The sequence below is a fragment of the Peromyscus maniculatus genome, chromosome 9 (assembly GCF_049852395.1).
Source record: "Peromyscus maniculatus bairdii isolate BWxNUB_F1_BW_parent chromosome 9, HU_Pman_BW_mat_3.1, whole genome shotgun sequence".
Taxonomy (NCBI): Eukaryota; Metazoa; Chordata; class Mammalia; order Rodentia; family Cricetidae; genus Peromyscus; species Peromyscus maniculatus.
The window spans coordinates 5,564,717-5,585,433 of NC_134860.1; the positions used below are offsets into that span (position 1 = coordinate 5,564,717).

A 20,717-nucleotide genomic window follows, 5' to 3' on the forward strand; every position below is an offset into this window, starting at 1 on the left:
AATACTCACCTTCCCTTAACCTTAGCCTTTCAAGGTGCTTGCCCACTTCAGAGAACTCAACCCTCCTTCTCCACATCATGCTGATCTAATTCCTTGACATGCTTTATTTTTCATATTATTGGTTATGGATGTTAAGGAGGGGAAGAGCCATTTTTAGGCAGTGCTTATAAAGTGAGTGTTCAACTCCCCATGGGTAAAGTATTGAAAAGATTGTAATGAGGCCGACAGAAATCTCTAGCTTTGGAAGGAGGAGATACCGAATGGCTTCCCCTGTGTCACTGGATAGGAAACCGCATCTTCTGGTCTGTTCATGGAGAACTAATTAGCAAGGAGGCAAAGGCTGTGCCCCATGACATCAGGAGACCCTTTTCTGGACATTCTATTGTATCCTGGACAGCTCTTGGAATCCCCAGTGATGTCACTAGTGTTGTAACAACGACAACATTCTTTAGGAAATTTGTTCTGTGACCACATGCTTTGCCTGTAGACATGTCAAGATTGAGAGGTCTATTTGGGAGAGGGAATGGACAGCATGGAGACACCAGAGTGAGGCAGAAGGAAGCTAGTCCTAGGTCTCTTAGAAAAACTTGGAGAAATAAGTGGTCCTGGGGAAGTGGCAGTGAGTTCTGGGAAAGGGTTTGGGAGGTTTCTGGATGTTTTTGGGCTTGAGCCTTCCAGGGCTAGGACTCAGGAACTGGGAGCTTCTGGGAAGCAATAGTCCTATCCTGCTTCTCTGGGTTCCTAAAGAGCAGACCCAGATCAAGGATCCATGATGATTAGTTTGGCAGAGTCAGGAATTGACAAGGCTGAAGCTGCTTTGTTGGGTACCCTCTTCTTTCACTCTGAGAGGGAAAGGAGGCACAGAGAACTAATGAGATTTCTGTACCATAACTGTGTTTCACATTCACTGGAGTCCTTTAGTTGTGTGCCAGTAATAATAGGGAAAGGAGAGTACCCTGGCAAAGCCATAGGTTCTGATACTTTACATCATAACCACTAGCAGGGCAGGATCCACCAAGTGCTACTGACTTTCAAGGATCCCTAAACTTTTGAGTTCCCTGTTGTGCGTGGTACACAGATCAGTTCAACTGTTAGATTCAGTGGACCTGGAATGAGACTGTCCTCTTCCTGGTAGCTCTGAATGTCCTGGAATGTCAGTGAGGATGGCTTTGTGAATGTGGGGACTATGTTCTGCCCCTGCCTGGCTTCTCCATTAACATGAGACTCTGAAGCATAGAGCAAGTGACTTGGGCATCCCTATACTGCCTGAGTGCTTGTGGACAGTAGCAATTTTCTCCAGGCTCTGAAAGCACATGGTTGAGGGCTCTGAAGCCAATGTGCATCCGCTGCAACTGTGAGTAAGTTCTAAAGAGGGTGTCCACTGTGTCAGATTGTCTCGGGAGACAGAGGCAACCAGCTGAATTCTGAGACCTCCCTATAGAGAGATGAGAGAAGTGACATCCACAGAAGTGGAGACTCAACGTGGGCTTTGAGAACCTATCTGGGCAAAGTCTCATCTGTCAGTCACTTTCTGTGCATCCTTCACTGTGTAAGGATTAACTGAGATGAGGCAGTGTGTAGAGCAGGCAGTGTCCCTTGAATTCTAGAATTGGGTATTACTGAAAAAGCTCACCTTGTCTAGCATGACTTGTCAGTGTGATATAACATTTGAAAAGACACAGTTTGCCTCACATCACTCCTTTGTTCTGGGATCCACCAAGTACAATTCTGAATCCACTGTATAGACTTCTGGTGAATTTCATCTGGACTAAACATGGTGCTAGTTCTTCCTTTTAGGGATGTCAGTAAATTCAAAAGTGTGAAGTGGGGCTCTGGGAAAGGTCTATGGTAAAGGACCCCTAACAATCTGTCCTCTTGTGCAGTTTGCCTGCCTCTCTCATTCTCGAATGGATGTTGTAATTTAAGCTGGCTGTGTCACCTTTCCTAAGTGCATGCACATTGTCACAGGTGTCTCCAGTCAAGGAATTTGGCTTTGTGTAGCTCTAGGGGTAGCACCACAGCAGTGACACACTACATACTATTCCCATGACTATGACACATTTGATTTTCTATAAATGCCTTTGCATGTCTGTGTGTAGCTTCTCACTAGCCATTTGTCTTTCTTCAAATTCCACAAGCACTCAGGCAGGAAAGGAGCCTTACACTTGTGGGAATGTTTGCTCCTGTGTCTCAGGACTCACCTGGAGAGCCCCAGTCCTTATCATCTCCAGCCTAACATGTCACTAGTTTATCACACATTTGCTAACATCATAAGGGCTGGAATGTATTCTGCTGATGATTAGGGGTAATTTTCCTCATTAACTATAGGACTTACATTTGTTCTGACAGGGCACCCACAACCTCCAACACTCCGAAATACTATAACAGCCTTGGGGGTTCTCCACAATGTGCTTGTTCACATCAGGGGACCGATCATTCCTCCCCATCATTCTGACCTCATACCCTAGCAACCTTTATTTCTCATGTTATTGATTAGAGGTCGGAAGAAGTGATGAGCCATTTCATCAGATGTGTTTGGAATAGAGACTTGAACTTCCCATATGTGAAGTAGTAAAAATATTCTAATGAGGCAGAGAGAGGAGAGAGAGAGAGAGAGAGAGAGAGAGAGAGAGAGAGAGAGAGAGAGAGAGATATCCCTGGCTTTGTAAAGAGGATGTGTTGGAGGTCTTTCTTTCTGTTTCTGGAAAGGCTCCTGAGAAAGACAACATGTTTTTTTGTGCATTGCATAAGTACTAGTTAGTAGATAGGTGAGGCCACATGTAGATGACCCTAATAGTCCTTTTTATAGAATTTGTGTTGTATCTTGGAGAGCCCTTGGTATTTTCTGTGATGTTACCAGTGTTGTGGCAACACCAAATGCCTGTAGGGTATTTGTTCAGTGCCCATAGACATGTTTGTAAGACTGAGCAGTTTGCTTAGGAGAGAGAATACAGAACATGGAATGACCAGAGAGAGCAAATGAAGCTTGCCTTTGGTCTTAGTGTCAAACCTGGAAAAATAAATGGTTCTGGTGAAGGAAATGAATCCTGAGCAGGGGATAGTGAGCTTCCTGGAGGTGAACTTGAGCTTTGGCTCAGCATCTGTGAGCTTCTGGGAAGCAATGGGCCTATCCTGTTTCTCTGAGCTTCTTAAGAACAGACCCAGAGTCAAGAGTCTCTGATGGTCAGTTTAGGAAAGCCATGAATTATTCAGGCTGCAGCTGCCTTTCTGGGAACTCCTTCATTTCATTCAGACTGGCAAAGAGGGGCAGGAGGAACAGATGGACTAATGAGCTGTCCCTCTCTGGGTAGGGTGTTGCTGTACTTCATCCCAGTGGATTCCTACAGTTTCCATGGGAATCTGATGCTAATAAGAAGGGAGGGAAACTCCCCTGACCATCTACCAGGGCCTCAGACATTCAGATGCTTTGGACCTGGGCATGTGTGATCAGGACTTGGTGTCGCTAAGCTTTAGGGACATTGAGCCTTGCATCACATCAGATATGAGCTGACACTGTCCTCCAAATCTACATGGCTGGGATACATTATGCCTTCCAGAGCCAGAGGAGTGTACTAGGGAGTGAGGCACAAACCTAGACATGTTAGTTGAGGGCAGAGACATAGATTATGGGCACCAGTTTGAGGATAGCTGCCCTGCTCTTTGGGAGTTTCCCTGGGTCCCTAGGATTTCCTCTTCCTCAGGCTTCTTGGGACTCATCATGGACTCTATTAACCTTAAGCTATTCAAGTATACAAGTTCCATTTTCTTTATCTATCTTCAGAGACTACAGAGGAGGCACCATCCCAAATCTGCAACTTCACTGAAGTAGCATCAGATGAAATAAATAGAGAAACTCAACATCTGGCTACATAATATGACATGCGATAGAAATGAGCTGCATGGAATCCTCACCAATTACATCAACAAGGATTTGAACCACAGGTAGTCATTATGCCCTGTTCTCTGCTGACATCTTGGCACCACAGTATCAAGCCCAGTTTTCGTGAGGAACAGGAGACTGTAAATCCAGGGTGTCCTGATGCCTAAACTAAACTTCCTGAGTGCATTCAAGATGCAGAACTTGGAACCTGGGTAGGAGTGAAATAGGGACACAAACTGTTCTGCTTCCTCCAAATGAAAAGCAGAGCCCGTGGCCTGAACCAGAGTCTGAGGATAGGGACAGTAGTGTGTGAGATCTCAACATGCATATCAAGATGCCTTGACAAATGTTGGCTTGTGGGAGATGCTAGGTCCTGTTAGTTTGTTGTGAGTCTTTGTAATTGACCAGCAGATGATTGTGTCTGAAAGCACCTAGCAGCAGCTGGGGTGCCTCATCCCATTCATCCATCTCAGTTTGTGGCTGGAATGTCTGGAGGTCATTACTGCTCCTCTCTGGTCTTACATATACTCTGAGACAATGCCACCTCCCTGTAGTTATTGGGGATCTTGATTTCATATGGTGTGTGTGGAGGGGGGATCCCATTCTGGGGTTCCTTATGGCTTTACCCAGCAGGTCTGAATAGAGGATGATCAGGACCACAGGCCTGAGTGCAGGTGTCTGAGATGGTCTGCACTTGGCTGTGCTGGGGGAGGAGGTCTTTTGCTCCACCCCTTGGCACCTCTATAAAAACCCTGGGGCAGAGACAGTCAGGGCCTGTTGGAATAGGTTCCAGGCCCTCTCGAGGCTATCCTTTATTTTTCTGTGTGTTTATCTCCACAAGATCCTCTGCTATGAATCCTTCTATCTAATATTTCCTGCTGATCACACTCAAGAAAACTCTAGGGAGCTGTGGGGTTGGGGGGTAAACACCCCACAGAATGGTGCCATGAACAGGGACTAAAGAAAAAAGAAGAGGGACTAAAGAATAAAAGGGGGGACTAAAAAAAGGGGGGACTAAAGACAAATGAACAGGAACTAAAGACAAAGAAATAGGGACTAAAGATAAAGGAAAATAATAGTTTTATTACAGAGTTTTTGGTGAAAGTACTGAGTCAGCCCTGCCAGTAGGAAGGCATGCCGGTGTTATGGAATATATATATATTTTATATATATTATTGAGAGGCAGGGGTTTTATCCTCTAGAGAAAAGGAAAGCAGACTGGAAGGATGTACGATGCTGTAGCAAAATTCTCTTCCTTCAAAATTTTCTATCTTCTATCCTTTTCTGAGTTTCTATCTGAAAAATAAGTATAAGGTATAGGGTAGTAATATAGTATAGGAAAAACTTAGAGGTGTAAGATCGTGTAGGAAAAAATAAGCTAGGCAACTAGACAGAAAAACTCTTCAATTTTCTAACTTTGGGGGCTATAAACACAAACTGGGAAAAATCTTTGGGCTTTACGGGTAGTAAAAAAGCTCTTCTTTGAGCTTATGGGGAAGGAAAAGTTTCCTATGGAAGCTTTTGACCTGGGGACAGCTGAAATGCTAAGTCCAAGTGGCAGGAGAAAGTGTTTTCTCCCTGAGGCAAAAATGGGGGTGTAAGAAGTCAAAGTTTAAAGTTGAAGTTTTTGGGAAAAGTTGGTCTTTCTCTCTTGGGGGAAACAAATCTTTTTCTTAAACCAAAAAGCTTTTCTTGGAAAATTTGGGGGAAAAATCTCTCTAAAGCCTTAATCTTTCTCAAAAGCTCTCTTAAACTTAAAAACTAAAGCCTTTAACTTTCTCTCTCAGAAGGACAAAAATTAGAATCACTTGAAGATATTAGTATGGGAACCACCTGTGATTAGTTCTAAGGGAAAACTACAAACCTCTTAAGACAGCAAAACCAAAGTTCTTTCAGCCTTTAAAAATCCTCCCTGCAATGCAGGAGGCAGGGACAAGTTCCTAAAAACCTCTCCTAAGCTCTGTCTCTTCAAGCTAGTAAAAGACAGTGGGTCAGAGTACCTGAGGGAAGCACTTGGGAGAGTGTGGGTGAAGAGCTACATAGAGCCCAAAAGGCAGGAAACTTTGCCTAAGAAAAGCAGAAAAACCAAGCTTTTCAGTTACAGCAGAGCTGAGGCATCAAGGGTTTTGTTTCTGAGTGAGCCTTTGAGAATGAAAAGGTGCTCCTAACTGTCCTAATGCAAAGAATCCCCTGAAGCAATGCAAACTGTTTGCACTGTATCCTCGCTTCTGACCAAAAACCCAGAGGCAACTGGCCAGTGTCTCTGAGTTGGAGTGCATTTCGGGGATACTAGGATTCCTGCAGTTGTAAACTTCCTGGAGCACAGAGCTGAGGCAGGAAGGTGCAGCACCCAGGGGAAGATTGCTAATGAACAAACAAAACTAAAGCTGGTGGGAACAGCACAGTTGTCCACTTTCCTACAAGTCCCGGGTTGTTAGGTCCACAGCTGCAAAAAGAAATCTGAGAAAAGCTTTCCAATCAGAGAAAGGACCTTTCTGGGAAAACAGTAAAGCTGAACTGTGTCTGAAGCAGTTGTGCTGCCGAGTCAGAATGCTGTCTGGGGAAAGAGCCCAGCCAGGGCAGAACAGAACTATCCAGGAGGAAAGCTTTCTTTTCTGTCAGAGAAAGCACCTCTTTGAGAAAAGCTTTGTTTCAACTGACTCCCTATGAGATGAGGAAGTGTAGCCCTGAGGGGCGATTGCCTCTGGCATAAGCTCTGTCCTGGAGCACCCAGACAAACAAAGGGAACCCACTGGGGGACTGGGCCAGGTGAAGGCCTGATGAGGCAAAACACCTGTCCTAATGGGAGTTTAGAAAAGGCGAAAACCTCCCTTGTTAGATTTTCAGTCTGTATGCAAACCACACAGACCCCAAAAGCAGAAATGGACAAAAGCTCCTACCTACAGTAGCAGAGAAAGCCACCACTGTAGTGTCAGAAACTGTTTCTGGGGGAGAGGGGATAAATTGAGACCAAACTGGGAACTGTCTGGGAGAAAGACTCTGAAGAAACAGAGAAGGGACATAATCCTCCCCAGCAAATATATGACCTGAAAAAGCTGCTAGAATTTGAGGCAGATTCGGGGGGAGAAAAAAAAGCCCCACCTCCAAAGGCAGCTAGCAGAGGTAGAGAGCCACAGACAGGTACCTGAAGCTCTGCATCTGGGGAAGGAAGGAGCAAGCAAAATGAGAATAAGATCAGTGGGAGAAAATCTCTCTGAAAGAGCTATGGGAAAGCTGTTGCACATGATCTTGTTTTTCACTGACTGGCTAAAACAAACACAAGCCCTGAGGAAAGTTGCTATCAGAAATGCCAGCCTCAATGCGGGCTAATGACGCAGGTGTGGTTGGTTCTGATCCTGGGCCATTGTCAAATGAAGGAGAGACACCTGTTGAAGCCAGCTGAGGAGAGAATAGGAATCTCCCAATGTGCCATAGCTGAAAATGTGAAGTGCTTGTTCAAATCTCCCATTGCAAAGGCAAGCGACTTTGTTCTAACCTCCCAGGCAAGTCTAGTGAAAGAGAACCAGTTGACTCTCAAACCCGAAAAGAACTATGGGAAATCAATGATATAAGGAAAATGATATAAGGGACTGATATGGGACTGATATTATTATGGACTGATATAAGGGAAATGCATTCTGGGAAAGGTAGTTTTTCTGCTAAACATGGTGACATTGCCCTGAAACACTTTGGTCAGCTCAAAAATAGGTTCATAGTAAAATTAAAGTATAGCTTTTAAAAGAATAAGGAAGAAAATCATGTAAGTTTAAGTGTCAGTTCCAATGAAAAATTGAAAGCATATGGAACTAGGTGCTTCACGCTTTGGGGGTGGGTAAAATGCCTTATTTACCGTAATAGCTGTGCAAAGTTTTTAAGGTAGCTGGATGACAAAATGCTACCTTTAAGAGCAGACAAGCCACTTTAAAATCCTTAAAACAAGGGAAAGCAGTTTATACACTGAACGTTGTCTTAGATATGAAGAAACTTATGTTGAAATTAAAAAGTTCTTTGCCTTTTGAACAAACTGCCTGCAATGAGTAATTCCTTTGCAAGTCTAATAAGGAGACAAGGAAACAGGCATTCAAAAAAGAAATGACTGCTTTATAGATGGGAAACAAACTTCAGAAAATCTAGCTGTCTTACAAAAGAGTTGCTTTACCTGAAAGTTCCTTATAAGAAATCAATGCTAAATATCACAGCTGCTAATAACATCAGGAGTTAAAGCTAATGAAATGAAAATACTAAATCCTGAAAATGCTTTTTCTCAATGTAAACTAATGAAGGATATGTTTCATGAAAGAACATCTATGTTCTTGACTCCTTTGAATAGTAACAGTTTTGGTGAAAATATTGGAACTAATAATCAAGTCAAAATGTTTCAACAAAGTCAAGACGCTATTCCACAAAAGAAAGCTGCCACGCTTTGTGGGCCATATTAGAGCTCACTCCAATCTTCCTGGTCCTTTAGCTGAGGGTAATGCAATGGCTGAGCATTATCCCCAGTGGAAATGGCTCAACAGTCACATGATCTTCATCAAAATAGCAAAAGTTTAAGATGGAAAGATCCCTGCTCGGGATTATGGAAGGGTCCTGATCCTGTGTTAATATGGGATCAAGGACATGTTTGTGTTTTTTCACAAGAGGAGAACGAAGCTCAGTGGTTACAGGAGCGTCTGGTAAGGAGCTTGGAACTAAGAAAAGTCAGCTCCAATGACATTTCCTATAAAGGAACCAAAATGAAAGTGGCTCGATTAGTATTTCTGAGGTTTTGTCACTGGTGAATGTGTTCTGCCCAGATCATAACCCCCAGAGAGACCACCAAGGACAGGCATACCAGAATGCAAAAGCAAGGTTTATCTGTTACAAGTCATGACAGGGAACTCATCTCAAGCCATCTCAAGTGAGGCAGGGAAGAGTTACTCTTTCTTGGGGAAGTTAGTTTTTATAGGCAAAACCCATAACATTTCTTAGAGGGGAGGGAGTTAGTACGGGTCCATCCTTGATTGGTCCATTTTTTCCCGGGCCTGGACTTCATTTTATTCTAGCTTATCTGTTTGCCCTGTCAGGAGTTTTACAACTCCTCTCCAGGGTCTGGTCATGTTATCTCCAGACAGGGGCATCTCATGGTTAATTGGTTACCATCAGACATCCTGACTCTGTTCTTTTAAGTTCCTGGGGCTGGCGCCATCATTTCTGGGGACTTGAAACTGGCCTGGGTCTATCTATATTGATATATCTTGGTCTAAGGCCCCCTTTTTGAGACAACAGAGTGAGGGTCTTGTTGTGCCTAGATCGTGTCCCCAAAGCCACCACTGGAGACTTTAGGTACAGAATGCAAAAGTAAGGTGTTCTCTAAGTTTACAAGCCTCCAGGGAGGCTCTTCCAAATCTCTCACTCACAGCAGGGAGGTTGGAAGGAGCATTCCCCTTTCTTTGTGAGCCTAGTTCTTAAAGGCACAGACCATATAATTTATTTTAACCCGCCTCCCTTTTTAGTCTTTTGGTCGAATATCCTGACTGTGTTTTCCAAAGTCCCTGTAGCAGATACAGCCACCTGGGGAAAAGGGTTCTAAGTTCTTATCTACACTTAGGAATCCTGGTTTAAGCTTCTCTTTGTCTGTAGGGGATGGGGGGGGGCGTTTACTGAGGTATCTCAGAATGCAAACAGTGAGGAAATAGAATTCGGAGCTGTGCCACTTTTGGTTTTACTAGCTCCTTTAGAAAAATACTTTATATCACCTAATGGCTGTGCAGTATTTGGCAAAGAGCTTTACAGAAGCAAAATATGGTAATTTCACCCTCAGCGTGAAGTTTTTCGGTAGAACAAACCAAAAATACTGATGTAATAGAAATGTTTGTCTGAATTGAAGCACTTAGGGGAGCTATTATGAATTTGGGTGAAGGGACAGCCTCTAGTTAAAAATCGTTTACCGCTGACAGTGCATCTCTGCTGGTTCGGAAAGGCCAAGAGAACTCAGCAACTTTGGCATGTGTCTTTGTCCAGAGAATGTTACAGTCCCCTAGCAACAAGTATTACAACTCTATAATGACAACACTCACTAAATCCCAGTGCTTTATAATAAAGCTGACTATAAACTCTAAACTTTAGAAATGATGTACGTCCTTCCTGTCTAGTTAAGAGAATCTTTCTAATGGAGATAGTGATAATAATTAAGAGTAAGAAATAGAAAAATGAAAATAAGATGTGAGTTTGTAAAAATTCTGTCTTGTTAGATCTGTGTTAAGAAATCTTTAGGTGTTTGCTAAGTTAGACATATGCTAATGGTAGCCCTATATAAGCTTGTAAAATAGATCTATAGAGTTCCTTTAAGAATATAAGGTGTAAGAAGTATCTAAGGTAGTCTTAAGACATGTAGTAATAAGCTTGAAAGAAGTAAAGATGCTAGTTGTAAATGTAACTTTAAATAAGATGGAACGAATATAAGTATATAAATAATAAGAAATATATTTGCTAAAGTAGTTCTATAGTTTCCTTAAGGAGTATAAATAAGTAGATGTTAATATGTTATATATGAGTTTGTAAAATGTAAATGTTGAATATGAGTCTAAATGTTTTGCAAGGCAAAAAAATATTATATGTGAGTTTGTAAAGTGTAAATGTTAAGTGTGAGTCTATTCTTAATGTATATGGTGAAAACACCTGAGACACAGGTAGTGTCCTAGTAGACTGCAAAGTAGGCAGTCTGAATGGTTTCAAAAGCTCCAGAAGCTGCTAAGAAGCTAAGAATGGTGGACGCCAGAACCAGCATAAAGCATCCGCAGCTGAGATCCGTGGAATATCAACACAGCACAGAAAAACCTGAGCTAACATCAAAAACGGTGCGGTTTAGAATACTATTGTACCTAAAAAGGTCTCTAGCTTGAGAATAAAAGTTCAGAGACGTTTGATTGAACAAAAATTATTAACTGCAAAAAGTTTTGGTTGAAAAACGTCTCTTCATATTTGGAAGTGAAAGCCTGATACCAGAATTTTTCTTGTTTGAACTTTTTGAACTTAAAATGAGATAAAATTACAAAAAGATTTTGGTTATGGATTTCTCATATTTGGAAGGCTAGTACCAGAATTTTTCATTTGAATTTTAAGACTTAAGAAATGGAATAAACAATAGAGATTCCATTGCAATGGAACAATTTTGAGTAATGACCTAGGAATGGTTTTCTGGAATTGGGTTAAAAATGGAACTGTTTAAATGAAGAAATTTATTTCTACCTAGAATCAAAATGCAGTTTTGTGTATGCATATATGCTTTATTAACTGGTGATTCATGAATTGTTTTGTGGAACTGTTTATGTAAAAGTGGAATTACTTAAGAAACTGGTTTTGTGTTACAAGTGGAACTGTTTAAATGGAAAAGTTTGGGTTTTTTAACTAGGCTTGAGACTTTGCTTAAATTATAAAGAAAAGGGAGAGTTAATATTCCTTAGTCTATGTAATTTAAAAACATTTTCGTATTTGAGTGGATTAATGTTATGTTAGTAAGAAATGCAAGTGGGTATACTAAATTTAAAGTGTAAAACTCTTTTGGATGTTTTGCTAAAAGTTTTCAAAGTGATAATGGTTAGATTGAAAATATTGCTTTTCAATATTGGTTTGTAGGAATTGTATAAGTTGGGGTTCCTCTAACTAGATTTGAGATTTTGTTTAAAAGATTATAAAGAAAAGGAGGAGTTATGAGATTGAATTATTTTCACAGAAACCTATTGATATTAATGGAGATGGGTTTTGTGGAGTTAAGGAAATATTTAAATTCAATGTGAATACATCAAAGTTTTTCCTATGTTCTGTTAACAAGAAAATTCAAATGATTGAGTTAAAGCTGTAAGATGGAGAAAATTGTTAACTATATATGGTACCATATATTCTAATTCAAATGGTTCTGTTAAGAGTTTGCTTTGAGTTGTAAGATAGAGAGAATTGTGACTATGTATAGCAATATTTATGTTAACCTGTTAATGGTAATGATGAAGCTAAGGGATTCTTTAAGTTTGTAGTCGCCTTAAGAGTCTTTGGTTTAGAAAGGGCGTGAGGCAGCTAAGACTGCTGTAGTCACCTTGGACCTAATTCAAAAGAGAAATGCCATCTATAACATCCTCTACTCCCATACTGGGAGGTGTAACAGCTATGGAGATTGCTGTAAGCCATTAATAGTTTTTTTATATATATTAAGAAGGGGGGACCTGTGGGAGCCCGTTCTGGCGTTCCTCGTGGCTTTACCCAGCAGGTCTAAATAGAGGATGATCAGGACCACAGGCCTGAGTGCAGGTATCTGAGATGGTCTGCATTTGGCTGTGCTGGGGGAGGAGGTCTTTTGCTCCACCCCTTGGCATCTCTATAAAAACCCTGGGGCAGAAACACTCAGGGCCCATTGGAATAGGTTTCAGGCCCTCTTGGGGCTATTCTTTATTTTCTGTCTGTTTATCTCTGCAAGATTCTCCGCTATAAATCCTTCTATCTAATATTTCCTGCTGCTTGCACCGAAGAAAACTCTACGGAGCTGTGGGGTTGGTAGGTAAACGCCCCACGTGTGTCTGTGTCTGTGTGTCTATTTCTGTGTATATGTATATATTTATTTTTTTTTTGTGTGTGTGTGTGTCTGTCTGTGTGTCTGTGTGTGTATGTCTCTGTGGGTCTATGTGCTCCTGAGTGTCCAGACTCTGTGGCATGGTCTGAGGATTTTACAGTTTCCAGCAGATGGCACTGCTGAGGCCAGGGAAGCCCACGTTGAACAGCATGCCTCTTGGGCACTGTGCTCATCTTGGTGGAACACTGGAATTCCCTGTGGAGTTTATAAAGCCATCCTGAAATTGGGAATCCTCCCTGCAAATTCTCATTGTGTGCTCTGGTCCTCTATGCAGCAATAGACACCAAGATATGTGAATCCCTGTTGTGAAGACAGGAGAAATGTCATCATAGGTTTCTGGTGGGCCCAGATATGAGGCACAGACTCCTGGGAAGTTCTTAGAGAGCTAATCTATAGCTCTAGGCCACTGAGAGAGCTCATGTATCCCTGGCACACCTCTTTGGACCAGCTGCATCTTCTGGCTTGGGGACAGGATGGGAAATTTAATAAGCACCAGGAGGTCCCAATGAGTGCCAGGCTATGGCATCCATTGGGCTGGGGTAGTCCATGACCTAGCCTCATTCATGTGATCCTTGTGGCCTGTGTTCATGAGGTTCTTTTCTCCTTGGGCCATGTCCAATTACAGGCTGAATTTTGAGCTTGAGATGCTCAAAATGGAGCATAAGCAGGTGATGTCTGACCTGCAGAAATCGCCCATAGAGATCATTGATGCCTTGGACAAGTGCACGGGTCTGATTGAGGAGACTGAATCCTTCAGGTAAGAGCGTGTTTTATCATGAGAGGAACTGTCTCTGCCGTTCTTTGTTCTTGACCCAAAGTGAGGGCTCTGGTTCCAGCATGTCTGTCTCTTAGCAAGCAGCCTGCCTAGTGGCCCTTGGATTTGTGCCTCTTGGACTCAGTGTGGAAAAACACTGAGGCCCTCCCATCATTGTCCTGCCAGCCTTGGGAGCGCTGAGACAGAAAACTGGTTTGCAGCAAGAAGGGGATGTCTGGCATCTCAGGTCCTCTGGGCACTGGCAGGGGCTTCACAGACCTGGTTTCCATGGGACCAGTAGACCGAATTTATTCCTGTTGGGACTTCTGCCCTCCTTCCAAGAGTATTTGCTCTCTACCTGTTGATGATTTCCCAATACAACGAACAGTTAAGAAGAGGTGTGCACTGTACTCTGTTCTCAGAGGCACAGGTTCCATTTTGGCATCAGAGTTTTCAGAAGTAGCTTTATTCTCTCTAGAATTTGGTTATTCCCTGGATTTGGCCTGTCTCTTAGTGATGCTGACTTGGCTACTGAGAGCTCCATTCCTGGGCTGTCTTTGAGGCTGGTTGTACTTGGGGGTAGGGATGGTAAATGAAGGCTCTCTGGGGCTCACCATATTTTGGTGGTTGTTCAGTTATATCAATGTCCAGGTCCTATTAGAGTGTACTCAGCTAAAGAAGAATCTATATGTGTTGAGACTGAAGAACAGACTGCCATGGAAGGAGCAGACTGAACTGCAAGAGTCCTGTGAGGAGCTGAAGAGGCTCTTGTAGGAGGCTCATGAGATGGTCTGTGACCCTTCTGCTGAGCATCAGCAGGTAGGCTGAGACAGTGGGGGCAGGTGCCCACCTGTCCAAGCATAAACATAGAGACACCCATATAACCATCCACCCATCCATCCAGACTCCCACCTACATACCATCCAAGTGTTGATTTCTATGATCATTCCCGAGTCTTTCTAGAGAGTTAGCCTCTTTCAAGAAACTGATAATTGTCAAGCAAACCCTCCTGCTCTGCCAGAAGCTGCAGTACATTGAGAACTGGGTCAGTCACATATCACACACCTATATGTCATTATGATCAGAGGTTTGCTATGCAGGGATCTACTTAGGGAACAGCACATAGCTTCCATTGATGATGCCAGTGGCCTGTGGCTCATTTGTTTTGCAAGGGTCATGTGAGATCACAGGTAGGAAGCAGCCTGCCAGGGCTGGCTTCCAGCCCCAGTGCCAAGTGAGTGGTTTTCATTGTCAATGTTTTGGGTGACATGCGGACTTCTCCTTTCTTCCTGCATCCCAATGAGTTCTCTTCCTTTTGCCAAGCTCTTGGTTCATAGTGACAGATGCCTGAGTACCACCTTCTCAGTCCTTTTTCTGGGCATGGGGCTGGACAGTCCCCTGGGAGCGTCCTGGACTTTCCAGTCTGGAGCTGCCTGGATGACCATACATGTGGGAGGACTTTGACAGGGTGAGGGTTGGGGTGACAGATTTGAAGCTGCAAGAAAACATTTTCTCCAATCCCCTCAACATAGTCTGACGTAGTTGTGTGCTGCCCTAGGAAGTTTTAGGCCCCAAGAGATGGATTGCTATATTGTGGGTCTCAGTTGAAACACCTGATGTGCATAGTCTAAATTCAACTGTTCATTCAGCATGATGTCCTCTTCATTGTTTCCTGCTCACTTCTGATTTCTGTGGTCTATGTGTTGTCTATGCAGGCATGGGTAAATGTGTACATTGGTGGGTGTGTTCAGAGGCTACATAATGAAATCCCGTGTTGTCATCCGTTGCCCACTCTCTTATTCCCTGGAGCTCAGGCCTTTCTCTGAACCTGAAATTTTCTTTTTTGGCTAATCTGGCTGGCCAGCACTCTTTGAATCTCCTGTCCTCCAAGGTAGATCTTGTGTCTTGTTTATTCTCATCCAATTTCTACAAGTTTCAATTGTTCAGAAAGAGGAAGGCTGTAGTAGCTTTCTATTTCTTCATTTACTTTTATTGTTTTGGTGTTAATGTAATTTCTAAAAAATAACAAAAATCAAACAATACAGATGTTTTTAAAAAATAGTAGGCACAAAGCTAGTACCACAGGAAATGTCTGGTTTGTCTCATTGACTTCACAACACAGAATCACACAGTGCATCTTCTTGCTGACATTGTGTTGCTCTGACTACATCACATGCATGGCTGTATCTTAGAACATTTCCCTCTCATACCTGTGTAGAGTGCTGCATTCCTGAAAAGCAGTATAGGTCACTTCACTGGCATCCTTCTGACTGACATTGGCGCTATTTTCATATCACATGCACTGCAACCTGTTATAAACTTCCTGGGTTTTGACCATGGGTCATTTTCTTTCTCTTGAGCTAGGCAGGGTCTTCTGTGGAGGAGCCAGGGTAGGTTTAGTAAAGAGACTGTGATGGATCAACTTGGAACCCATGGGATCAGTGAGTCTTGGGATAGATAAAGCTCATGAAAGTAAAAGTAAGTGCAAAGCAGAGTAGTAGAGCCTGGCTGAGACTAAGTGCCTTGTAGACAGCAGGGACAACCCACTCCCTCCCCCTGCAGCAGAAGACTTCTGAAAGGCATTCTTCTATCCCTGGCAATTCTGGGATCAGTGTGTGTGTGTGTGTGTGTGTGTGTGTGTGTGTGTGTGTGTGTGTGTGTGTATGCTGTGTGATGCATTTCTGTACATCTGTGTGTGTGGACCTATATGTGTGTTTTTGTGTGTCTCTGTGTCTACTGCATCTTGTGTGCATGATAGTGTCACTTTGTGTGTGTGTATGTGCTCATGTGTGGTTGTGTGTGTCTATGGTTCCAGTATGTATAGATTTAAGTGCTTGTGTGTGTATGTCTGTGAGTATGGATGCTTATATGTGCAAGTATGTGTTTGGATGCATCAATATGTTCACTTTTTTGTCAGTGAAACATCTTTGATGATGATGGAGTCCAACATTGTTGAAAAAGTACTGTGCACACTCACTTTGCATCCATCTAATATTGCATGCTGCTGCCCATCTTTCTACATTTCCACCTTGCTCTCTAGGACAAAAGGATACAAAACTACTCTAAGTCAATGGTTTTCAGGTAATTGTAGAGGGAATAATATTTATCTACAAGAAAAGTCTTTGGAGCATACCAAAGAAATATGGTACAGGAAGAGGAGGAGGAGGCCTCTGTGGCAAGTCAAGGTGTCTGAGAGGCAAGATAGGCTGACTGAAGATTTGTGTCCCTTCTCTGCTCTGGGTGAGTGGTGACTGCATACTCAATGGTCATTGGCTCACTGTGTCTTCTGATGCCCTGTCTTGTCCTCATACACATTGCCTGCTACCACTTTCTTTCCACCTTTGCCTAACTTTTCTCAGTTATCTTTTCCTTGAAGGTAGGACTGCATTTTACATGTTGAGGGATTTTGACTTACACTGTGGTTCTAGATGCATCTAAGTTCATCAGAACTTCCCTAGCCATGCTGTGGTGTGAGAATGGGGTTGTCGCAATGTACACCATATGCTCATGAGGGTCTAAATCACTCACTACATGCTGTGTCTGTAGCACTCAGTAACTGCCTTTCTTCAAAGTTCTTCACTCTAAGTTAAAATCAGCCTCTTGGAGGGTTGGGAGCAATGAGGATTCTCAGACATTGCTGGTGGTATAACATGATATAGCACATTGAGAAGCCACAGACTCTTCTTCAGAACGTTAAACTGCAGTTCTCAGGTGAACCAGTGATTCCAGAACATGAAGTAGGTGTCCAAGGAGAAGCTAGGGGACATTAGTGTTGTAGCAGCATTCGTCAGAGTAGCCTCAAAGTAGAAACTATCTAGATGTCTATCATTTGCTGAGAGAAAAGGTATAAATTGATTGAGCCCCTCCATGAATTATTGTTCAGCATGAAATAATACAGGTAATCATTTGGCCCTGATATAGTCAGGTTTTTGTCACTCAAAGAAATCATTGACACGATCACCTTAAAGGGAGGAATTGTTGATTTTGACTTCTGGTTGTTGAGATTTTCCAGGTTCCTGGGCTTGTCGGGTTTCTAGTTTCCTGAGCTCATTTGCTCTGACGTGAGGCAGCCTGTGGTAAAGGGAGCTCCTTTTGGAGGAAGTTTATCACCTAAGGGTCAACGGGGAATTAGTGAATAAGACCAGTGAGCTGGTCCAGTTGTCCTGTGCTGGGGAACATTCCTATACTGCACAGCCTGGGGAACTTCCTAAGCAGGGTTGGCTAACCAAGCAGTACCCCAGAGGTCCACATGTCTGTGCATTAGTGTTACAGGAGAGGCAGTTCAGTGATTGAGTTGCCTGTTTCTCATGGCCACTGTATTCTTCTCTCATCCTAAAAAAGTTAATATTTTCTACTAGTATTCCTGGTGATGGCTCATATATTAACATTAGCTGGGAAATTAAACATGGTACTGCATTAGAGTGTGCTTTTATGTGTGCAGGCTCTGATTGCCTTTCCTTCTCACATAGCAGGTCTTTTAAGAACTGAGGAGGCCAAAGAACCCATAGATGCTTTGAACCCATGAAGTCCTCCACCCTCATATCAAGGCCTCCTCAGAAGACATCCCTTATAGCTGTGATCTCACCGCTGAGGCAAATACCATTGACCTCCAGTTGATCCAGCCCCAGTCAATAGGTCTGTTAAATCAGTACTCCTGAAGAAAAGAAAGCATCAAAAATGAACTTAAGACAGAAAAACATGAGACAAGAATTTTGGAAACCCTGACATTCAACAGCAAATCGACCCTGATAGGGGGACAACAACATGGAGGGTAGAGATATTGGTGAGCAAGTCATTTTCTGACAGTTTAATGTGAAAGGCTTTGGAGACAGCAGCAATAGGACCCAAATCATGCTCCAGAGTGAAATCATGTTATAGAGCTCACCACTGATACTAGCATGATAAGTGTGGGCATTGCAGTGTGTGTCTCCAAGAATAATGATAACAGACAATGTGCCTGGTGCTGCTTTAGAAGCTTTCAACATCCATGGCTCTCAAAATAGGATCTAGCCTTCCCCAAATCATCAAGCAGAATGGACTTCTCCATTTCTCTAGAACATAAGCTCTGGCATGCAGCTGACAATTCAGGCTTGTATTTGGGACCTAGCTTCTGTAGTAAGAGGTTGGGTTTTTGATAAGAACTCCTCCACCAAAACACTGGAAGGGTGGTCAAAGTTACTGTCAGCCAGCAGCCCCTCCCCATGTCCACAATGCAGCCTCCAGAAGAGGCTTCAATAGTCAAATTTACCAAATTTTCCTTTCTGACTTGTGTTTATTGTCACTCATTATTTGATTTATTATTTCATTTCTGACATAAATCCATTTAAATTATCCTTCTTACAGGTGAAATTTCACTATGGACATAGAATCCTATTCATGGAGGGTAAATGCTCTTTGCAATAACCTGAGGTTTATATGTTCCCCTTCTGGCTCGATGTGATGGCTAATCTTGGCTGTCTACTTGACACATAGATGAGGACTGGATTCCATCAAACTGGCTTGCAACCATGATTCCTTGGCATTTTCTTGTTGCTAACCAGTGGGGGATGACTCAGCCCTCTGTGGGTAGTTCCATTCCTAGGCAGGTGATCCTGGGCCTCTTGGGAAAGCTAGCAGAGCAGAGCAGTAAACAGCATTCTTTGTGGTTTCAAACCCCTGTCTTGGGATCTTGCCTTGGCTTCCTTTGATGATAGACTGCAAACTGTGAGGTGAATAAACCCTTCACTTTCTCAGATTGGCTTTTTAGACTTTCATCACAATATAAACTTAACTAGAACACTTGCCATATTCTCAAGGTATGCTCTCATATCCATCCTTATCCTTCCAGCCTGTATCTCTTTTTTTCAACAATTATAAAATTTCTGGACACTGTTGTAATATCTACACTATCATACACCCACTGCTTAAATAACTCTATTAAAGTATTTTTTATTTTTTATCTCATATGTCATGTTTCTCTCTAATATGACATGCTTCCCTACTTTACTCTTTTACAATTATCTCTGGATGTTCCTGCCTGTTCCACTTAAGAAACTATCCTTTTCCCAATAAAAGAACATCTTTGGTCACATTATTAAGTTCCACAGAAATGGGTGATGTATTGTATTTACATTTCAGTATCTATTGCATTAGTATTATTAATTTAGCAAAATTGACCTTTTATATTACCTACTTATCCACAATACTTTTAAAACTTCCATTCATTTAAGTCTTTAGCATCTTTCAGAACATCAGCTTTGAAGGTCTTGCATGTATTTAGGATTGCTTTTGGGTACTTTATAGCAATTTTATTAATGGCAAGCTGACTGAGTCCTTAGCCCTCCCTATATGGAGAAAAATCTGTCATCAAAGATTGTTGATGTCAAGCTGTTCTTGACAGACTACACCAAAAATCATTTTTCATTCTCCAGTCCAGTGTTGAAGCTGACACCATGTCGTGCACAAGTGTTGCTGAAGATAATGCACCACAGACATCGCCACAGTCCCTCATTCCTCCTGTTAGTCATTTTCCCCTCCATATTTAAAATCAATAGATATTTCTTCAGTTCTCAACTTGAACTGAAGTGCCAGGTCCGGAGAAAGTGTTTATAGGAGGTATCTGAGTCATCTTTGTTGTTCCTTGATACTCAGATGCTGCCCACATATTTGTGGGGTCTCTAGTAAGCACACAAGTGTCTGTATGCTGACAGAATCAAATAGTGACCAAGACATTACAGGATCATCAGTGTGTGATAATTTATCAAAAGCTTCCCAAGGGGCACAAAGTTTGCTCTAGGAAATGTCTCATTGTTAGTCTCGGAGAAGCCTTGACGTACAAAGCCGAAAGGAGGCATGGCTGTACTAGCTTTGAGAGGCTTTTCACAATAGCTGACTGCCTTCCTACCATGTTTGCAAGGCCAGCCACAGGCTGTAGGTCTGTGCTGCTAACTCTAACTCTGCAGCAAGAGAATGCTGCTGACCTTCCTTGGTTTTTCTTTTTTTTTTGGTTTGGTTTTGTTTGCTTTTTTTTTTTTTTTTCCATTATAGACTGAGCTTTTGCTTTTTATATGTTCGTTCTTCTGTTCTTGTTGCTGTTTGCATATTTTGATAATGGTGTTTATTGTTTATATTGACTGCTCCCTTTAAGCCCCTGTTGAGTAATATTACTGTATTTTTATTAATAATAAAGTGATTTTGAACTGTTGTTTCTTAGAACCAATTTCTTTGGTCAGGTGTGGTGGTGTCTCATTCCACTAACCCCAGAACCTCCTGTAACACCAGAAGTCTTATGTGCCCAGTTTGGGCTACAGAGTGAGATCCCAGGCAGCCAGGGCTACACAGGGCTTTGGATGTGGATGGTCTTGTTAACTCTGTAGATTCCCATTGCATGGTGGAAAAAGTATCCATGCTGTATCCTTGTGGTATATATTTAGCTATCTCTAAATATAGCATTCTGTATACCCATTTCAGGATGTGATCATGTGCAGCACATTAATGAGAAA

The 20,717-nt window shown here is 42.4% G+C and overlaps 2 protein-coding genes across 2 annotated transcripts in view; both read left to right on the forward strand.

Moving 5' to 3' along the window:
* Positions 1-1,920: 1,920 nt before the first annotated feature.
* On the forward strand, positions 1,921-20,419 carry LOC143267222 (disks large homolog 5-like). Its single transcript, XM_076544226.1, has 3 exons — positions 1,921-3,942; positions 13,108-13,239; positions 13,872-20,419. The coding sequence occupies exons 1-3, from the start codon at positions 3,875-3,877 to the stop codon at positions 14,008-14,010; spliced, it is 339 nt and encodes a 112-aa protein (XP_076400341.1). The 5' UTR covers positions 1,921-3,874; the 3' UTR covers positions 14,011-20,419.
* Positions 13,233-20,717, forward strand: part of LOC143267221 (disks large homolog 5-like) — a 62,610-nt gene continuing 55,125 nt past the window's right edge. The window contains exon 1 of the mRNA XM_076544223.1: positions 13,233-14,055. The gene's annotated coding sequence lies outside the window, so the exon portion shown is untranslated. The remainder of the gene's footprint in view (positions 14,056-20,717) is intronic.

Bases quoted from the DNA above. Each gene is read 5' to 3' on its own strand.
- LOC143267222 (XM_076544226.1), top strand. From the start codon at position 3,875: ATGACATGCGATAGAAATGAGCTGCATGGAATCCTCACCAATTACATC. The intron at 3,943-13,107 runs GTAGTCATTATG...GTCCAATTACAG, and splicing joins AACAAGGATTTGAACCACAG to GCTGAATTTTGAGCTTGAGA. The intron at 13,240-13,871 runs GTAAGAGCGTGT...GTGGTTGTTCAG, and splicing joins GAGGAGACTGAATCCTTCAG to TTATATCAATGTCCAGGTCC.